Source organism: Crinia signifera, chromosome 5 (assembly GCF_055691185.1).
Source record: "Crinia signifera chromosome 5, ASM5569118v1, whole genome shotgun sequence".
Taxonomy (NCBI): domain Eukaryota; kingdom Metazoa; phylum Chordata; class Amphibia; order Anura; family Myobatrachidae; genus Crinia; species Crinia signifera.
In genome coordinates this window covers 281,075,368-281,091,307 of record NC_139221.1, presented here as the reverse complement: position 1 = coordinate 281,091,307, position 15,940 = coordinate 281,075,368, and the positions used below count along the sequence as shown (strand labels likewise).

The window sequence follows — 15,940 nt, the reverse complement described above, 5'->3', positions numbered from 1 at the left end:
ATACCGTATAGTGTCATGTGATTAAGGAGCAATGGACAGGGACATACAGGGCCGCCATTAGTAATGTTGGGGCCCGGGACTGACCTTTAGCCCGGGCCCCCAGTAGCACCCCCCCCCCCCCCCCCTCGCACGTGCCGGCTCCCCACCTCCCCCTCCCCCCCCATTACTATTACTTACCAGCGGTGGCGTCGGCGCAACATCTCAAAGACTCAAGCGGTGTCAGCACAGCAACTTCTCCCTCCTTCATGTCAGGACTCGGAGCACTCACTACACAGTGCAGCCTGCAGAGCGCCGAGCCCCTCTGTATCCTAGGCTCAGCGCTCTGCAGGCTGCAAAGTGTATTGTGCGTGCCTGGCCACCAGGTGGGGGGGGGGGGATGCATTGTGCGGGTGCGGGGGTGGTGCCGTGCCACTGTGGGCAGCTGCCCAAGCCCCTCCCGAGGAAATGACCATCATTTGTTGAAACCATCAATGGTCGTTCAATGTATCGTTGGATACCCCCAATATTGCATCGGGGCTTCTTCTCCAATGGCTCCCAACACAGCGAGTGATTGGACAGATTGGGACAGAGGCAACATGGCAAATGCAGTGTCACTTTACTAGTTCCATAATAATTCTGACATAATGCAAACAACTCCAGGTTCATACAGATTAAGAATGGCATAATGGTACTTATGTAGTAACTGGGCTGCCGATTTTGAAATCGGGTCCATCGCATCGCACCCGAACATATCGCATGCGATGCGATGGACCCGATTTTTCCATAGGATTCAATGTTAAAATGGACTGAGTCCATTTTAACATGGAATTCAATGGTTAAAGGGGTCCTTTTCATACCCCTACTATCCAAGTGGGCATGGAGTTGGATATAAACCTGTGGCGAGCGTAGCGAGCCACCGAGCCCGAAGCGTGGCAAGCCCCGCGAGGGGACACAGAATACCGTCCGCTCGCCACGCTTCGGGCTCGGTGGCTCGCTACAGGTTTATATCCAACTCCATGCCCACTTGGAGAGGAGGGGTATGAAAAGGACCCCTTTTTCCCATTGAATTCCATGTTAAAATGGACTCAGTCTATTTTAACATTGAATCCTATGGAAAAATCGGGTCATCGCATCGCATCGCATCGCATCACATCTGATTGTATGCCTTAAGTTAAGGCATACAATCAAAAAAATCGTCAGCCCAGATAATACATAAGTACCGGCATAATAATGCTAGTATATGCCTGTATTCGTAGTTGTACGCATCTATGGGAATATTCGGTCTCCTAGAGCTGTAATAACGATCATCAATGATTGCCCCTACCCCATAGTGGATGCTGGAGTGCCATCCCAATCTTGCATTCAGTATCCGTACGCAAGCAACTCTAGCAACATGGCCATGGCACACTGATATACTCACAGAACTGTTGTATTTGTGCATTTGCATTGATGGTGCCCAGTGGACACCAGCGGTGACTCCTTTTGTGGAGAAGAGGGACTGCCACTGGCCATGCTGCCTGGTCCATAGAAACATAGAATTTGACGGCAGATAAGAACCACTTGGCCCATCTAGTCTGCCCCTTTTTTTAAACATGTTACCTCAAACCATATTTGATCCTTATTTTTTTGTAAGGATATCAATATGCTTATCCCAAGCATGTTTAAATTGTACTACTGTATTTGCGTCTACCACCTCTGTTGGGAGGCTATTCCACTTATCTACTACTCTTTCTGTGAAAAAATTCTTCCTCGCATTTCCTCTGAATCTTCCTCCCTCTAGTTTCAGTGCATGTCCTCACGTTCTGTTGCTCCTCTTCCTGTGAAGAATGTCTCCCACCTGTACCTTGTTAAAGCCCTTGATATATTTGAAAGTTTCTATCATGTCCCCCCTTTCCCTTCTCTGCTCTAAAGTATACATATTAAGATCTTTTAGTCTTAAGATAGAGGAGGTCCCCTGCCACTGCTGCCACCTGCACATTGGAGTGGAGAGCCACCAGGACTTGCGCATGTGTACAAACAGGACTGTGCTCGTCCAAACCCCAGCATCTATAAAATGCATCAGCAAATACCCTGCTGGAATATTTTTTCTAAAGCATCAGCGACTGTTGTAGCATTCTTAGCCGTCAGGCCAGACCCTCATACTGAATATATCGACAATAGTTAATATATATTTAATACCATTGTTGTACTTTGACAGGTCTATGAGCGAAAGCAAATCACATTGCCACTGTTGATTTATACCCGATATGCAAATAATGTTCCTTTTATAGTTTTTTCTAGCCAGCTTTTGCAACGGGCATGCGTCTTGCTCTTGTAACCATTTTCTTATGTCGGATCTTTTAAAAAGATGTAACATTTTAATAATATTTATCAATGCTGCAAAAATGACCTGGTTTTAATACGTCATAATATGCTTCTTTCATCTGATCGTTTTGACGCACAGCGTTACTTGACATTCTATTCAAAACATCTCCAGGTCATTTCAAAAGGGCGTTACCTGTCACTTTTAGTTTGATAGAACATGGGACTATACCTACTTACATCTCTTTGGCGATTGCAGTCTGATGTGGTGAGTATGGGTCATTGTGTCGTTCAACCCAAAGTCTAAATGCATTGAGTTGACCACTGAAGGTCGACATGGCTTAGGTCAAAACCTGAAATAGGTAGACATGCCTAAGGTCGATATAGATGTCAACATGGGGTTTTTCACTTTTTTTTGTCCAGAATGTGGACATGGACACCATATCGGTGCACTGCGTCCCCTCACATGGGTCATTGCACTCACTATGCTTCAGGTACGATGCCTCGCTATTCTCAGCACACTAGTCTATTCTCCCTCCAAGCCCTGGTGGATGGTAGGGCATGAAATACAGCCTGTCGGCACATGTTGGCTCAAAAAAAGAAGTAAAAAACCCATATCGTCTTTTTGACTGCTGACCTAGTCATTGTTGACCTAATGATTGTGTTGACCTTCCATCCATGTCAACCTATATCAAGTTTCGACCTAAGCCGTGTCGACCTAATGACCATATACCGATCTGGCAGTCCTAGAAAGAGGAAACACCTGCCTATCCTGCAGATGACTGCCATGTAGGACTTCCAATAGGAAGTTACTGACAGTCACAGTGTAGTAACTGGCTTACTGCAGTGGCAGATTTTATGGGTGTGGTATAGCTCATAGACCAGGTCTAGTCAGAGTCAATCGTTCTATAACAAAAGCTAGAAATTGACAAAAGTTAGACAATGATAAAAAAAAAAAGGAGTTACAAACTTTTTTTTAGTTTACATTGGCGCTAAAACATTGCCTGCCATGATGCAGCTGTGATTGCATTTATCTGGTCTGGAAAGCGGAACCTTGTGGGAACTAATATATAATCAAAAAATAATGATGGGTTATACAAACATGAGAGCGTTATCATGGTTACCTTGACACAAATACTGGTTCGAAGCTTCAATGGCCATAGGGATCGCTGATCTTCTTGTCACGCAGTAAATTAGGCCAGAGTCACCCGGCTTTCTTCCAAACACTGAGGTGATAACTGTCAGACTTATCTAAGATGTAAACGATCAATGCTTCGGAGACCGGCTGCAGTCTTAACTTCAAAGGAGTTCTGTAAAAAAAAATATATATATATATATATATTTCCACCTACCTATCTTACTGTAATATCGAGTTCAGGGTTATATACTGTAACAAACAACCTTCCATCGATCAGACAAGCCACTGTCACAGTTGTAGGGAAAAGCAGTCCGGTTACTTCCACAGCAATTCAAACAGGTCTCTTCCACAGCAAATTTGCCTGGTAACTTAACCAGGCACCGGTTCACAAACAGCGTACACGATTACAGGGTCCCGGTCTCTAACCCACTGGCCCACCACCCTACATCATCTGGCCACTTGCTGGCATCAGGAGCCCTGAGCCCTTGTACTAACAAGCTTTAAGAAAGTGTGACACATGTGTGCCTGATTACTGGAAGTGCTTGCTTCAACACCTGGACAGCACCTGCATGGATTGGATTCTCCAGTATTTCTTTTAAGGTGGTCATACATCAGAAAGATATTGTACCCAATCATACAATCTCAATTGATTGTAAGATGGATTGTATGCAGATCGTGTGTACACAATCATACAATCTCCCGTGCTGCACGTCAGATCAGTTGGGATTGGGAGCAAATTGCATGTGCTTTTAAGCACATGCAATCTGTCTTTAGATGGCTCATACATCCAGAGTCATGAGACACTCCCTCCCTGACTAGCAGAGAAGAGAGGTGCATTTTCCGGGCGGCCCGTGGTAGTGAAGATGCTGGGAGCAGATGTATCCAAGCGGCAGACGGGAAGGCAGCTGAAGAGAGCGGTGGACGTCCTTTTGCACAAATCTGTCACTACTCTGAAAACAGTTTTCAGAGGATTGCTGCATTCAGGCTATTTAATGATGGCATAACACAGCAGATGTGAGCAGATTGGTAGTTGCTGGCAACCTGGAAATTAAAAAAATAAATAAAAAAAATGGATTTTTGGTACTCCTATCCTTTTGATCATAGTAGGCTAGTCATCTATTTAAATGAAGCTTCAATCATACAGCAGATGGATTGTAGGACCGATTGTGAGTACAGTGTCCAAAAACCACCAAGGACTGCCGGGGAATTGAAGGGAAATTGGACACAATCATGATTGCAAGACCGGTCTTTCTGATGTATGGCCACCTTTAGTCCTAAACCCAGGTAGTTTTGGCCTGAGTAAACTGAACAACTGTGCCCTGTTCTGCAAACACCCGGGGTGGCATCCGGAGGGTTTGGTATAATTCACCGACAGTCGGGATTCCAACAGTCATTACTCAGATGTCGGAATCCCGACTGCACAGCGGGGGGAGCGCAATGAAGCCCCTTGCAGGCTCGCTGCGCTCGCCACGCTGCAGGCACGGTGGCGAGCTGCGCTCGCCACCTATTTTATTCTCCCTCTATGGGGGTCGTGGACCCCCACGAGGGAGCAGTTGGGATTCCGACGTCGGAGTATTGACTGTCGGTATCCCGATTGTCGGGGTGCCGTCCGGACTTGACTGCCACAATACATTATTATTGCAATATTGTTGTTCTAGTTAGGAAATTAGGTCTCATATGTATGACGTTATACAGTGACCAGGTCGATCACAGGAAGGTCGACATTGATTAGGGCCACTAAAGGCCTTTGGTCGACAAAAAGGCGACATAGGGCTAGGTCGACATGGGTTTTTCACTTTCTTTTGAGCGACCGGCGGTATTTCATGCCCTACTATCCACTAGGGAGTGGAGGGAGAATAAAATAGTGTGCCCGAAGCATGCACCGATACGGTGTCCATGTCAACTGTGACGACATTCAGGACAAAAATGCGGAAAACCCATATCGACCTTTTGACTGTCGACCTTCCCCATGTTGATGTAATGACCCTGTCAACCTAGAGCAAGCTCCTCCAACCAGCGACCATTAGGGGGCTGAAAACGGGAGCACACACCCGGTGATTTATCGCCGTGCACACTCCAATCTCTGGCAATATGGTCGCTCAGCGGCCATATGGTCGCTCAGCGGCCATATTGCTAGCGATAAGTGTACCGTGTGTACACAGCTTTACAGAATGGATCCCTCTCTGAATTGGTGGTAGGGTCTAATGTCCGTACCAGGAAAGCTAAGCATAGACACACTACTCACAGCCAGTAATCATGGTGTCTCTCAGAGCTGCTATCTGCTCCCCCAGGTACCGTAGGGAGAGACCCTGAGTAAAACCTTGACACACCTTTGTTAGACTTTGCAGGTGCAAGCGCTAATTAGCCCAGTAACCTCCTCCCCTGTATGTTTTAACACCTTGATAAAGCAAACAGCGAAACATTTCTTATTTAGGTACTTGTTTCCTAGCACGGCCACCACGATTTCTATCGTGGTGGTCGTGTCGGAAAAAATCGTGTCGGTCGAGTCAGGTGCATACCAAAACGCACACGACGAGACCGACGCGATGTACCCGATTTTTCCATAGGCTTCGATGTTAAAATAATTTAACATTGAAGCCTATGGAGAAATCGGGTCCATCGTGTCCATAGGCTTCAATGTTAAATTATTTTAACATTGAAGCCTATGGAGAAATCGGGTCCATCGTGTCCATAGGCTTCAATGTTAAATTATTTTAACATTGAAACTGAGTCCATTTAACATAGTAAAAAATGGTAAAAGGGCCAATATGGGCCATTTCTCATTGGGTATGGCCCCGTCATGTGTGTAAAAAATAATGGCCCCCCAATGTGGCCGCCACCCCCACGATTGATGCGAACCCGAAGCGTGGCGAGCGCAGCGAGCCAGCGAGCCCGCGAGGGGCGGCGGTGCGCGTCCTCCGACCTTTTCATTCCCCTACTATCCACGTCGGCGTGGAGTTGAGAATAGATTAGTGTGGCGAGCGCAGCGAGCCACCGAGCCTGAAGCGTGGCGAGCGGACGCTGATACCTTCACAGATCCCTGCGTCCCCTCGCGGGCTTCACAGGTATCAGCGTCCCCTCGCGGGGCTCGCTGCGCTCGCCACACTAATCTATTCTCAACTCCACGCCGACGTGGATAGTAGGGGAATGAAAAGGTCGGAGGACGCGCACCGCCGTCAATCGTGGGGGTGGCGGCCACAATGGGGGGGCCATTATTTTTTACACACATGACGGGGCCATACCCAATGAGAAATGGCCCATATTCGGCCTTTTCCCATTTTTTCCTATGTTAAATGGACTCAGTTTCAATGTTAAAATAATTTAACAATGAAGCCTATGGACAAATCGGGTCCATCGCATAGGCTTCAATGTTAAATATTTTAACATTGAAGCCTATGGAGAAATCGGGGGCATCGCGTCAGGCGCGCATAGGCTTCAATGTTAAAATATTTTAACATTGAAGCCTATGGGGAAATCGTGGGCATCGCGTCGGTCGCGTCGGTCGCGTCGTGTGCTTTCTTAAGGGCACACGACCGACGCGATGTACCCGAGTTGTGCTTTTTTCAAAGGAAATCGCGGGCATCGCGGGCATCGTGTGCCTTAAAGTTAAGGCACACGATGCCCGCGATTGTGGCCGTGCTAGGAAACAAGTACCCTTATTTATTCCCTATAGGCAAGCTGATTCCTTAAAAAAAGTATATCCACAAGCACTTCTAACTTTATATATTACCATACAGCGAAACATGTCTATTTAGATCAGCCTTAGGTGGTTCTAATGTTGTGATGTTTATACTACCTAATGAAATAAGTGTTAACAATCCTACAATGGACAGACTGACAGCACACAGACAGCCTGATTCAGACCTGCTCATTAGGTTGTGTATATTCACTGCCGACCGAGCAGGTAAACGCCACCCCACCGAACGAATCCCCTCACTTGCATGCCAGCAGATGCGTACACATCCGCTCGCATGCAGCCGCACATAAGAAAAATTATTCGAAGTTCGCTCGCCATCGAATGATTTTTTCCCCCCTTCGCAACTAAAAGGGAGGCTAGTCTCACTTATTCTGTCCGGAGATGGCCACATTTGGGGTGGGCGCTTAGTAGTCCATGTTATCGTCATTTTTTATTGCCACATGTACAGTAAGTGGATTCAACTTACTGTCAAAAAATATATATATTTACTTTTAGGTCCAGAAGCACTCACCCTCCTTGCAGAAGGTTTCGGGAAGAACCCGCACACACTTGTAGAAGTCCAATGTAGATTTATTTAAGGCATGAGATGGTATACAGACACGGCCCAACAGCCGTTTCAACTAATATTCACAGTCTTCCTACGGCCCTGATCGGATGTGTTACATCGCGGGTGCTATAAAGCACCTGCGATGAAACGGTGACGATCAGCGGCATGGCAGTTCATATGTGCTGCACAGGAATGCACATCGGGTTGATTCGGATGTCAAATCCAAATTGGATGAAAAAAAGGCAGCACTTGGTAAATTTAAATATAAATAAATAAAATGAAAGCAAAAGAAATGACAGGCTGTTGGGATTTGAAAGCAGAAACTGTTGAGCGTCTCATGGATTAGGATTTTCCTAGATATATTGGTTTTTCCTTTTGTGCAGTGTTTGTTTGTTTTTTTAACATCTGTTTATTCAAATTTTAAACAAAATACAGATCATGCGTAAAGTGGTACAAATGTCTCCGCAGCATATCGATAATCAGCACGCCTGCTAACATCGCTCACTACATAAAATAGGCAGCGATTTCAGTACCAGACTCTTTGTAGTACTCAAATAAAACTAGGACAGGGGAAATAAATGCCATGTGCAGTGTTTGTTTTGAATGGTTCAGTTCTAGGTGCATGTAGGTATAGTAGTGACAGGAGATGCAGTTTCCAGTGCAGTATAATTGGTGTGGTATACGGTCACTAGGTCGACATGCATTGGGTCGACAGGGTCAAAAGGTCGACATGAGGTTTAAATACAGGCGGTATTTCATGCCCTACTATCCACTAGGGCGTGGTGGGTGAATAATATAGTGTGCGAGCGTAGCGAGGCACCGTGCCTGACACATGGCGAGCCATGCAAGGGGACAATTTTTTAGTGTCCATGTCGACATTCTGGATAAAAAAAGTGGAAAACCCCATGTCGAACTTGCTCATATCGACCTAATGACCCTGTTGACCTTCATGCGTGTCCACCCTATGACCCATACCAAATTTGTGCATGTAGGTATATAGCAGAAGAAGGAGAGGGTATTTTCCAGTGCAGTATAATTGGTGCATGTATAGTATAGTAGTACAGGTTGAGTATCCCTTATCCATACACCCGTTATCCAAATTATTCCGAAAACTATAGTCTCCAAAATGTTCTTTTATTTTTTTTACATGCACCAATTATACTGCACTGGATAACTGCATCTCCTACAACTACTACTTACTGTACTGTACCTATATGCACCAATTATACTGTACTGGATAACTGCATCTCCTACAACTACTACATACTGTACTGTACCTATATGCACCAATTATACTGCGCTGGAGAACTGCATCTCCTACAACTACTACATACTGTACTGTACCTATATGCACCAATTATACTGTACTGGATAACTGCATCTCCTACAACTACTACATACTGTACTGTACCTATATGCACCAATTATACTGCGCTGGAGAACTGCATCTCCTACAACTACTACATACTGTACTGTACCTATATGCACCAATTATACTGTACTGGAGAACTGCATCTCCTACAACTACTACATACTGTACTGTACCTATATGCACCAATTATACTGTACTGGAGAACTGCAACTCCTACAACTACTACATACTGTACTGTACCTATATGCACCAATTATACTGTACTGGATAACTGCATCTCCTACAACTACTACATACTGTACTGTACCTATATGCACCAATTATACTGTACTGGATAACTGCATCTCCTACAACTACTACTTACTGTACTGTACCTATATGCACCAATTATACTGTACTGGAGAACTGCATCTCCTACAACTACTACATACTGTACTGTACCTATATGCACCAATTATACTGTACTGGATAACTGCATCTCCTACAACTACTACATACTGTACTGTACCTATATGCACCAATTATACTGCGCTGGAGAACTGCATCTCCTACAACTACTACATACTGTACTGTACCTATATGCACCAATTATACTGTACTGGATAACTGCATCTCCTACAACTACTACATACTGTACTGTACCTATATGCACCAATTATACTGCGCTGGAGAACTGCATCTCCTACAACTACTACATACTGTACTGTACCTATATGCACCAATTATACTGTACTGGAGAACTGCATCTCCTACAACTACTACATACTGTACTGTACCTATATGCACCAATTATACTGTACTGGAGAACTGCAACTCCTACAACTACTACATACTGTACTGTACCTATATGCACCAATTATACTGTACTGGAGAACTGCATCTCCTACAACTACTACATACTGTACTGTACCTTTATGCACCAATTATACTGTACTGGAGAACTGCATCTCCTCAGAGCCAGATTAAGGTCTAAATGGGCCTGGAGCTGAAAATGATCAAGGGCCTATTATGCGCAATAATAGGGGTTATGGCCAGCACCTAATAATGTGGGGGGCATGACCAGTGTTCTGGTTGGGTGGTCTGCTCATGGGTGTGTCTCTATTTTTGTAAATACTTTCAACTAATTATATATGCCTGGAAAAAGCAGGGGGCTGTCATAGGAAAAATGCAGGGAGATATCCAAAGGTGCACCCGCAGGATGCCGATGTCCTAAGATACTTGCGGGGTGAGGCGGCACTCCAGTCAGAATAAAATTGTGTGCCGAGCGTAGCAAGGCACCGTGCCCTCTGCTTGGCGAGTGCAGCGAACCCGAAAGGGAGAGCGATCCACAGCCCCCCCTTGTCGGCATTGCGGCGGTCGGGAGTCCGGCGTCGGTATTTCGACCGCCAGCATATCATACCGGACCCCATATATCCCTTAGACAAATCATGCAACACAATAGTAACCCCTTTATACTGTACACACCCCTTTATACTCTTACACATTATGCCACATGGAATAAGAAAAAAATTCACACTGATTGAGCCAAAATTCAAAATTCACACTATGGTTCACGTATTGAGTCAAAATTCACGTTATGCCACACAGATTAAGGCAAAAATTCACATTCTGCCACATGGATTGAGCCAAAATACACACTATACCAAACAGATTGAGCAATAATGCACAATATGATTCATAAACGGGCATTGCGCGCCAAAGGTGTGCATTAAAAATTACACCATAATATCCATTACATGTTAAGCCACACACCATAATGTCCATTACGTATTAAGCCAAACACCATAATGCCTATTAAAAATTATGCTACATAAGTGCTGCTTACCTATATGCTCATTGCCAGGGGTTCCATGCTCATTGCCAGAGTTTCCATGCTCATTGCCATGTGGGATTACATGCTCATTGCCAAGGGGGAATACATGCTTTTGGTAACTGAGGGACAGCCGCCGCCAGGCAGAAATGACAGCCATTGACAGCCGGACAGAGAGCAGGGGGCTGCCCGGCTGTATTCAGAGCAATGTAGGTCCCAGCTATTTGATATAATACCCCTTTCACACCAGAAAATGCAGGGATTTACCCAGGAATATTGACCCAGGATCATGCAGGGACATTCCCGGATTGGCCCCTTTTACACCAGCCTAGTTCCTTCATTTTCTGGCGTGAGGAGGAGAGAAAACTACCCTCCCCCCTTTAAACAACCAGCTATATCTTCGGAACCAACTGACCCATTTACACGAGGGATTCAAATTATTTTCAAATGAATTTGGTCCTGTGAAACTGGGCCATTTGGTTCCAGAGAAATCTGTCCTCAAACAACATGAACAACCATGAAATTACATTTCAAAAATGAAAAAAAAAAAAAAAAATCGGTTTACACGAAATATCTCTGGAACCAATGAACCCATATGGACCAGCCAGGTATCAGATTGAAGGCCCAGCAATTTGGGTTAGACTTAGATCAACATTGAGCTTCTGTGATGCCGTTGGAACCAGGTGGGAGTCGTAATTTGTGGGTCTTATGTTATCCTATGGGGAAAACGTTCCAGCTTTGCCTGGCAGTATCTCCGGTTCCCGGGGGGCTAGAGACGCGGGGCTGGGCTCGTTGAAAAGCCCTGACCCTCAGCTACAAAATGGGCATATTTAGAGAGTGGGCCTGGAGCTGTAGCTCCATCAGGCCCATTGTTAATCCGGCTCTGCATCTCCTACTGCTATATACCTACATGCCCAATTATGCTTCACTGAACAACTGCATGTAGGTACAGTATATACCAGTGTTTTTCAACCACTGTGCCTTGGCACACTAGTGTGTCTTGAGCCGTTCTCAAGTGTGCCCCCAGATCTAGAGATGTCCACACCAGTTTACAGCCACCACCAGTTCAACTGTTATTTACTGGTCTCTTCTTTTCATGTAAAGGGCCAATGTATTTGATTGTTGTTACTTGTGGGGACCAATGTGATTGTTTTCTATATGGGGGCTATTAGGTTTGTTTTTGTTCCTGTGGGGGCCAATGTGTTTTGCCCTATGGGGATCTCATCTCGTATTTAGTGTGCCGCAAGGTAAAAAGGTTGAAAATCACTGGTATATACTGTAGTAGTAGAAGGAGATGCAGTTTTGCAGTGCAGTATAATTGGTACATGTAGGTACAGTAGTGGATGGAGATGCAGTTCTCCAATGCAGTATAATTGGTGCATGTAGGTATAGTAGCGGAAGGAGATGCAGTTCTCTAATGCAGTATAATTGGTGCATGTAGGTATAGTAGTGGAAGGAGATGCAGTTCACCAATGCAGTATAATTGGTGCATGTAGGTATAGTAGTGGAAAAAGATGCAGTTCTCCAGTGCAGTATCATTGGTGCATATAGATATAGTAGCGGAAGGAGATGCAGTTCTCCTGTGCAGTATAATTGGTGCATGTAGATATAGTAGTGGAAGGAGATGTAGTTCTCCAATGTAGTATAATTGGTGCATGTAGATATAGTAGTGGAAGGAGATTCAGTTCTTCAGTGCAGTATAATTGATGCATGTAGATATAGTAGCAGAAGGAGATGCAGTTCTCCAGTGCAGTATAATTGGTGCATGTAGATATAGTAGCAGAAGGAGATGCAGTTCTCCAGTGCAGTATAATTGGTGCATGTAGTTATAATAGTGGAAGGAGATGCAGTTCTCCAGTGCAGTATACTTGGTGCATGTAGGTATAGTAGTGGAAGGAGATGCAGTTCTCCAGTGCAGTATAATTGGTGCATGTAGATATAGTAGTGTAAGAAGATGCAGTTCTCCAGTGCAGTATAATTGGTGCATGTAGATATAGTAGTGGAAGGAGATGCAGTTCTCCAGTGCAGTATAATTGGTGCATGTAGGTATAGTAGCGGAAGGAGATGCAGTTCTCCAGTGCAGTATAATTGGTGCATGTAGGTATAGTAGCGGAAGGAGATGCAGTTCTCCAGTGCAGTATCATTGGTGCATGTAGATATAGTAGCGGAAGGAGATGCAGTTCTCCTGTGCAGTATAATTGTTGCATGTAGATATAGTAGTGGAAGGAGATGCTGTTCTCCAATGCAGTATAATTGGTGCATGTAGATATAGTAGTGGAAGGAGATTCAGTTCTCCAGTGCAGTATAATTGGTGCATGTAGATATAGTAGCAGAAGGAGATGCAGTTCTCCAGTGCAGTATAATTGGTGCATGTAGATATAGTAGCAGAAGGAGATGCAGTTCTCCAGTGCAGTATAATTGGTGCATGTAGCTATAATAGTGGAAGGAGATGCAGTTCTCCAGTGCAGTATACTTGGTGCATGTAGGTATAGTAGTGGAAGGAGATGCAGTACTCCAGTGCAGTATAATTAGTGCATGTGGATATAGTAGTGGAAGAAGATGCAGTTCTCCAGTGCAGTATAATTGGTGCATGTAGATATAGTAGTGGAAGTAGATGCAGTTCTCCAGTGCAGTATAATTGGTGCATGTAGATATAGTAGTGGAAGAAGATGCAGTTCTCCAGTGCAGTATAATTGGTGCATGTAGCTATAATAGTGGAAGGAGATGCAGTTCTCCAGTGCAGTATACTTGGTGCATGTAGGTATAGTAGTGGAAGGAGATGCAGTACTCCAGTGCAGTATAATTAGTGCATGTGGATATAGTAGTGGAAGAAGATGCAGTTCTCCAGTGCAGTATAATTGGTGCATGTAGATATAGTAGTGGAAGGAGATGCAGTTCTCCAGTGCAGTATACTTGGTGCATGTAGGTATAGTAGTGGAAGAAGATGCAGTTCTCCAGTGCAGTATAATTGGTGCATGTAGGTACAGTAGTAGAAGGAGATGCAGTTCTCCAATGCAGTACAATTGGTGCATGTGGATAGATTAGTAGAAGGAGATGCAGTAAGAGATCCATCAGTTTATTACTTTAAAACCTTCAACCTTGAGCACCTACACCTTTAATTAACATAAATGAAACCTACCTATTTGATACAACCTTAGAATAAAACCATGTAAAGCTCATGTGGTGTGAAATAATACGGACACGGTACAGCTTGGCTTAAAAAGGTCACAGCTTTGTATTCCTAATGTTAATTACGCTAACGAGGTAGAGGTGGGCAGGGGACGCTGCATTCCTGCTCTAGCTTAACTTACTTCAGGCCATGCCTTGGTGGACGACTTAAAACGTCCTCCCCAAACTGATGCACCTATCCTCACGGGGGCTCACCTCACCCTCATGGACCAGACCGGATGTTAACCGCACAAGTAACGCTCAAGTTCAAATCGCCAATGATTCAAGGGCAGGTGCCCCGGTATGATCATATGCACCCTAAAAGCCACAAAAATGCAGAATTCCCCCGCCCTGCTGCGCCTATGCACAAACATAAAGCAGTGACAATAAGAAGAAAAAAAAAAGGGTTTTGGGCGGGTGGGTGGTACTATGAAAGAATAAATTCCCAAGAGGCCTTGTGCTTCTGTAAACCCAAATATATACCCTAACTCAAAGGTTACCTCCCCGGCCTGGGATTGGCTAACCTAATAACAGACAGCACCCTTAACCAGTTCTGTCCCAGTGACAAGCTTGTCACCTGCCTTAGAGAAAAAAGCTGGGATTCTTAACTCCTCTAATGCTGATTTGGCCTTTGCTTGTTCTTCTCCAGTGCAGTATAATTGGTACATGTAGGCAGTGTCGGACTGGGGCATGAAGGGCCCACCGCGAATGATGTTATAGGGGCCCACTTGCTTGTGCATGCATACCCCATTAGTAAAAACAGTGCACTGCAGAAGATACACCAAAGTCCTGTGCAGTATAATGTAACATTGTATAATGTATAATTCATGTGCACAGTCTGGAACCTGATCCCTATAATTGGAGGTGGGGTCCCCAGGCAGTGGGACCAACCGGGGGTTTCACCTGTACCCCTGTGGGCCAGTCCGACACTGCATGTAGGTATAGTAGTAGAAGGAGATGCAGTTCTCCAGTGCAGTATAATTGGTGCATGTAGGTATATACAGTAGTACAATTTAAACATGCTTGGGATAGGCATATTGATATCCTTACAAAAAAATAAGGATCAAATATGGTTTGTGGTAACATGTTTAAAAAAGGGGCAGACTAGATGGGCCAAGTGGTTCTTATCTGCCGTCAAATTCTATGTTTCTATGTTTCTATAGTAGTTGAAGGAGATGCAGTTCTCCAGTGCAGTATAATTGGTGCATGTTGGTATAGTAGTAGAAGGAGATACACCAATTATACTGCAGTGGTAAACTGTAAGGTGAACTAGTATCAGCTTACCTTACTTTATTCCTCCAATCTGTCTGCCGTCACTGAAGAGGGGAGCGGAGAGGGAAGAGATGGTAATCTCATTTCCCCAGTCTCCTCTAGCTGTGCCTTGTTGCCGGCCAGGATGGCTTGTCAGGTGACTCCTGTTGCTAGGAGAGCTTTAAGAAGTCAGAAGCTTTGTTTATAAAGAGTTATTGAAGTTTGACTGTTTTGTCAGCACTGGGGGTGGACGACGTCATCAGGGAAGGTATGAGGTGTGGTTCCAAGGCACGCAGACTGTCATTGTCACTGTCACAGTCAGAGTGTTCCTCTACCACCCAATAGTCACTGAGCCTGTGCCCCCTTTGTCCTGTACCTAGTGCTGTTGCACATATCGCACCATCCTAGTTACTGCTGTCATGCACCCTCTCTGTACTTTGCAAAAGTGACAATGCCCATCATTTTGTGGTTCCCCAATGCTGCCATGCATGTGCTATCTGCTGACTACATGTGATGTGATGATCTTCTGTAGTAACATGCTGCATACCTCCCAACTTTTTCAACTGAAGAATGCGCGAGCGCCCGAAAAGGGGGCGTGGTGTATGCAAATAAGGATGCGGCTTATACAAATTACACACACCCCGTTTTCAGCCACTGCGCCACTGAATAGACGCTGC

General features: G+C 44.9%; 1 protein-coding gene across 1 annotated transcript in view; it reads right to left on the bottom strand.

Annotated features, from left to right (window-relative positions):
* The window catches only part of PLCD1 (phospholipase C delta 1), a 131,275-nt gene extending 115,930 nt beyond the window's left edge, over positions 1-15,345 (bottom strand). Inside the window, exons 1-2 of the mRNA XM_083189105.1 lie at positions 15,297-15,345; positions 3,405-3,590 (exon numbers count right to left, since the gene is read on the bottom strand). Of these exons, the coding sequence (XP_083045231.1) occupies positions 3,405-3,441 (37 nt within the window). The 5' untranslated portion in view covers positions 3,442-3,590; positions 15,297-15,345. The remainder of the gene's footprint in view (positions 1-3,404; positions 3,591-15,296) is intronic.
* Between the last annotated feature and the right edge of the window lie 595 nt (positions 15,346-15,940).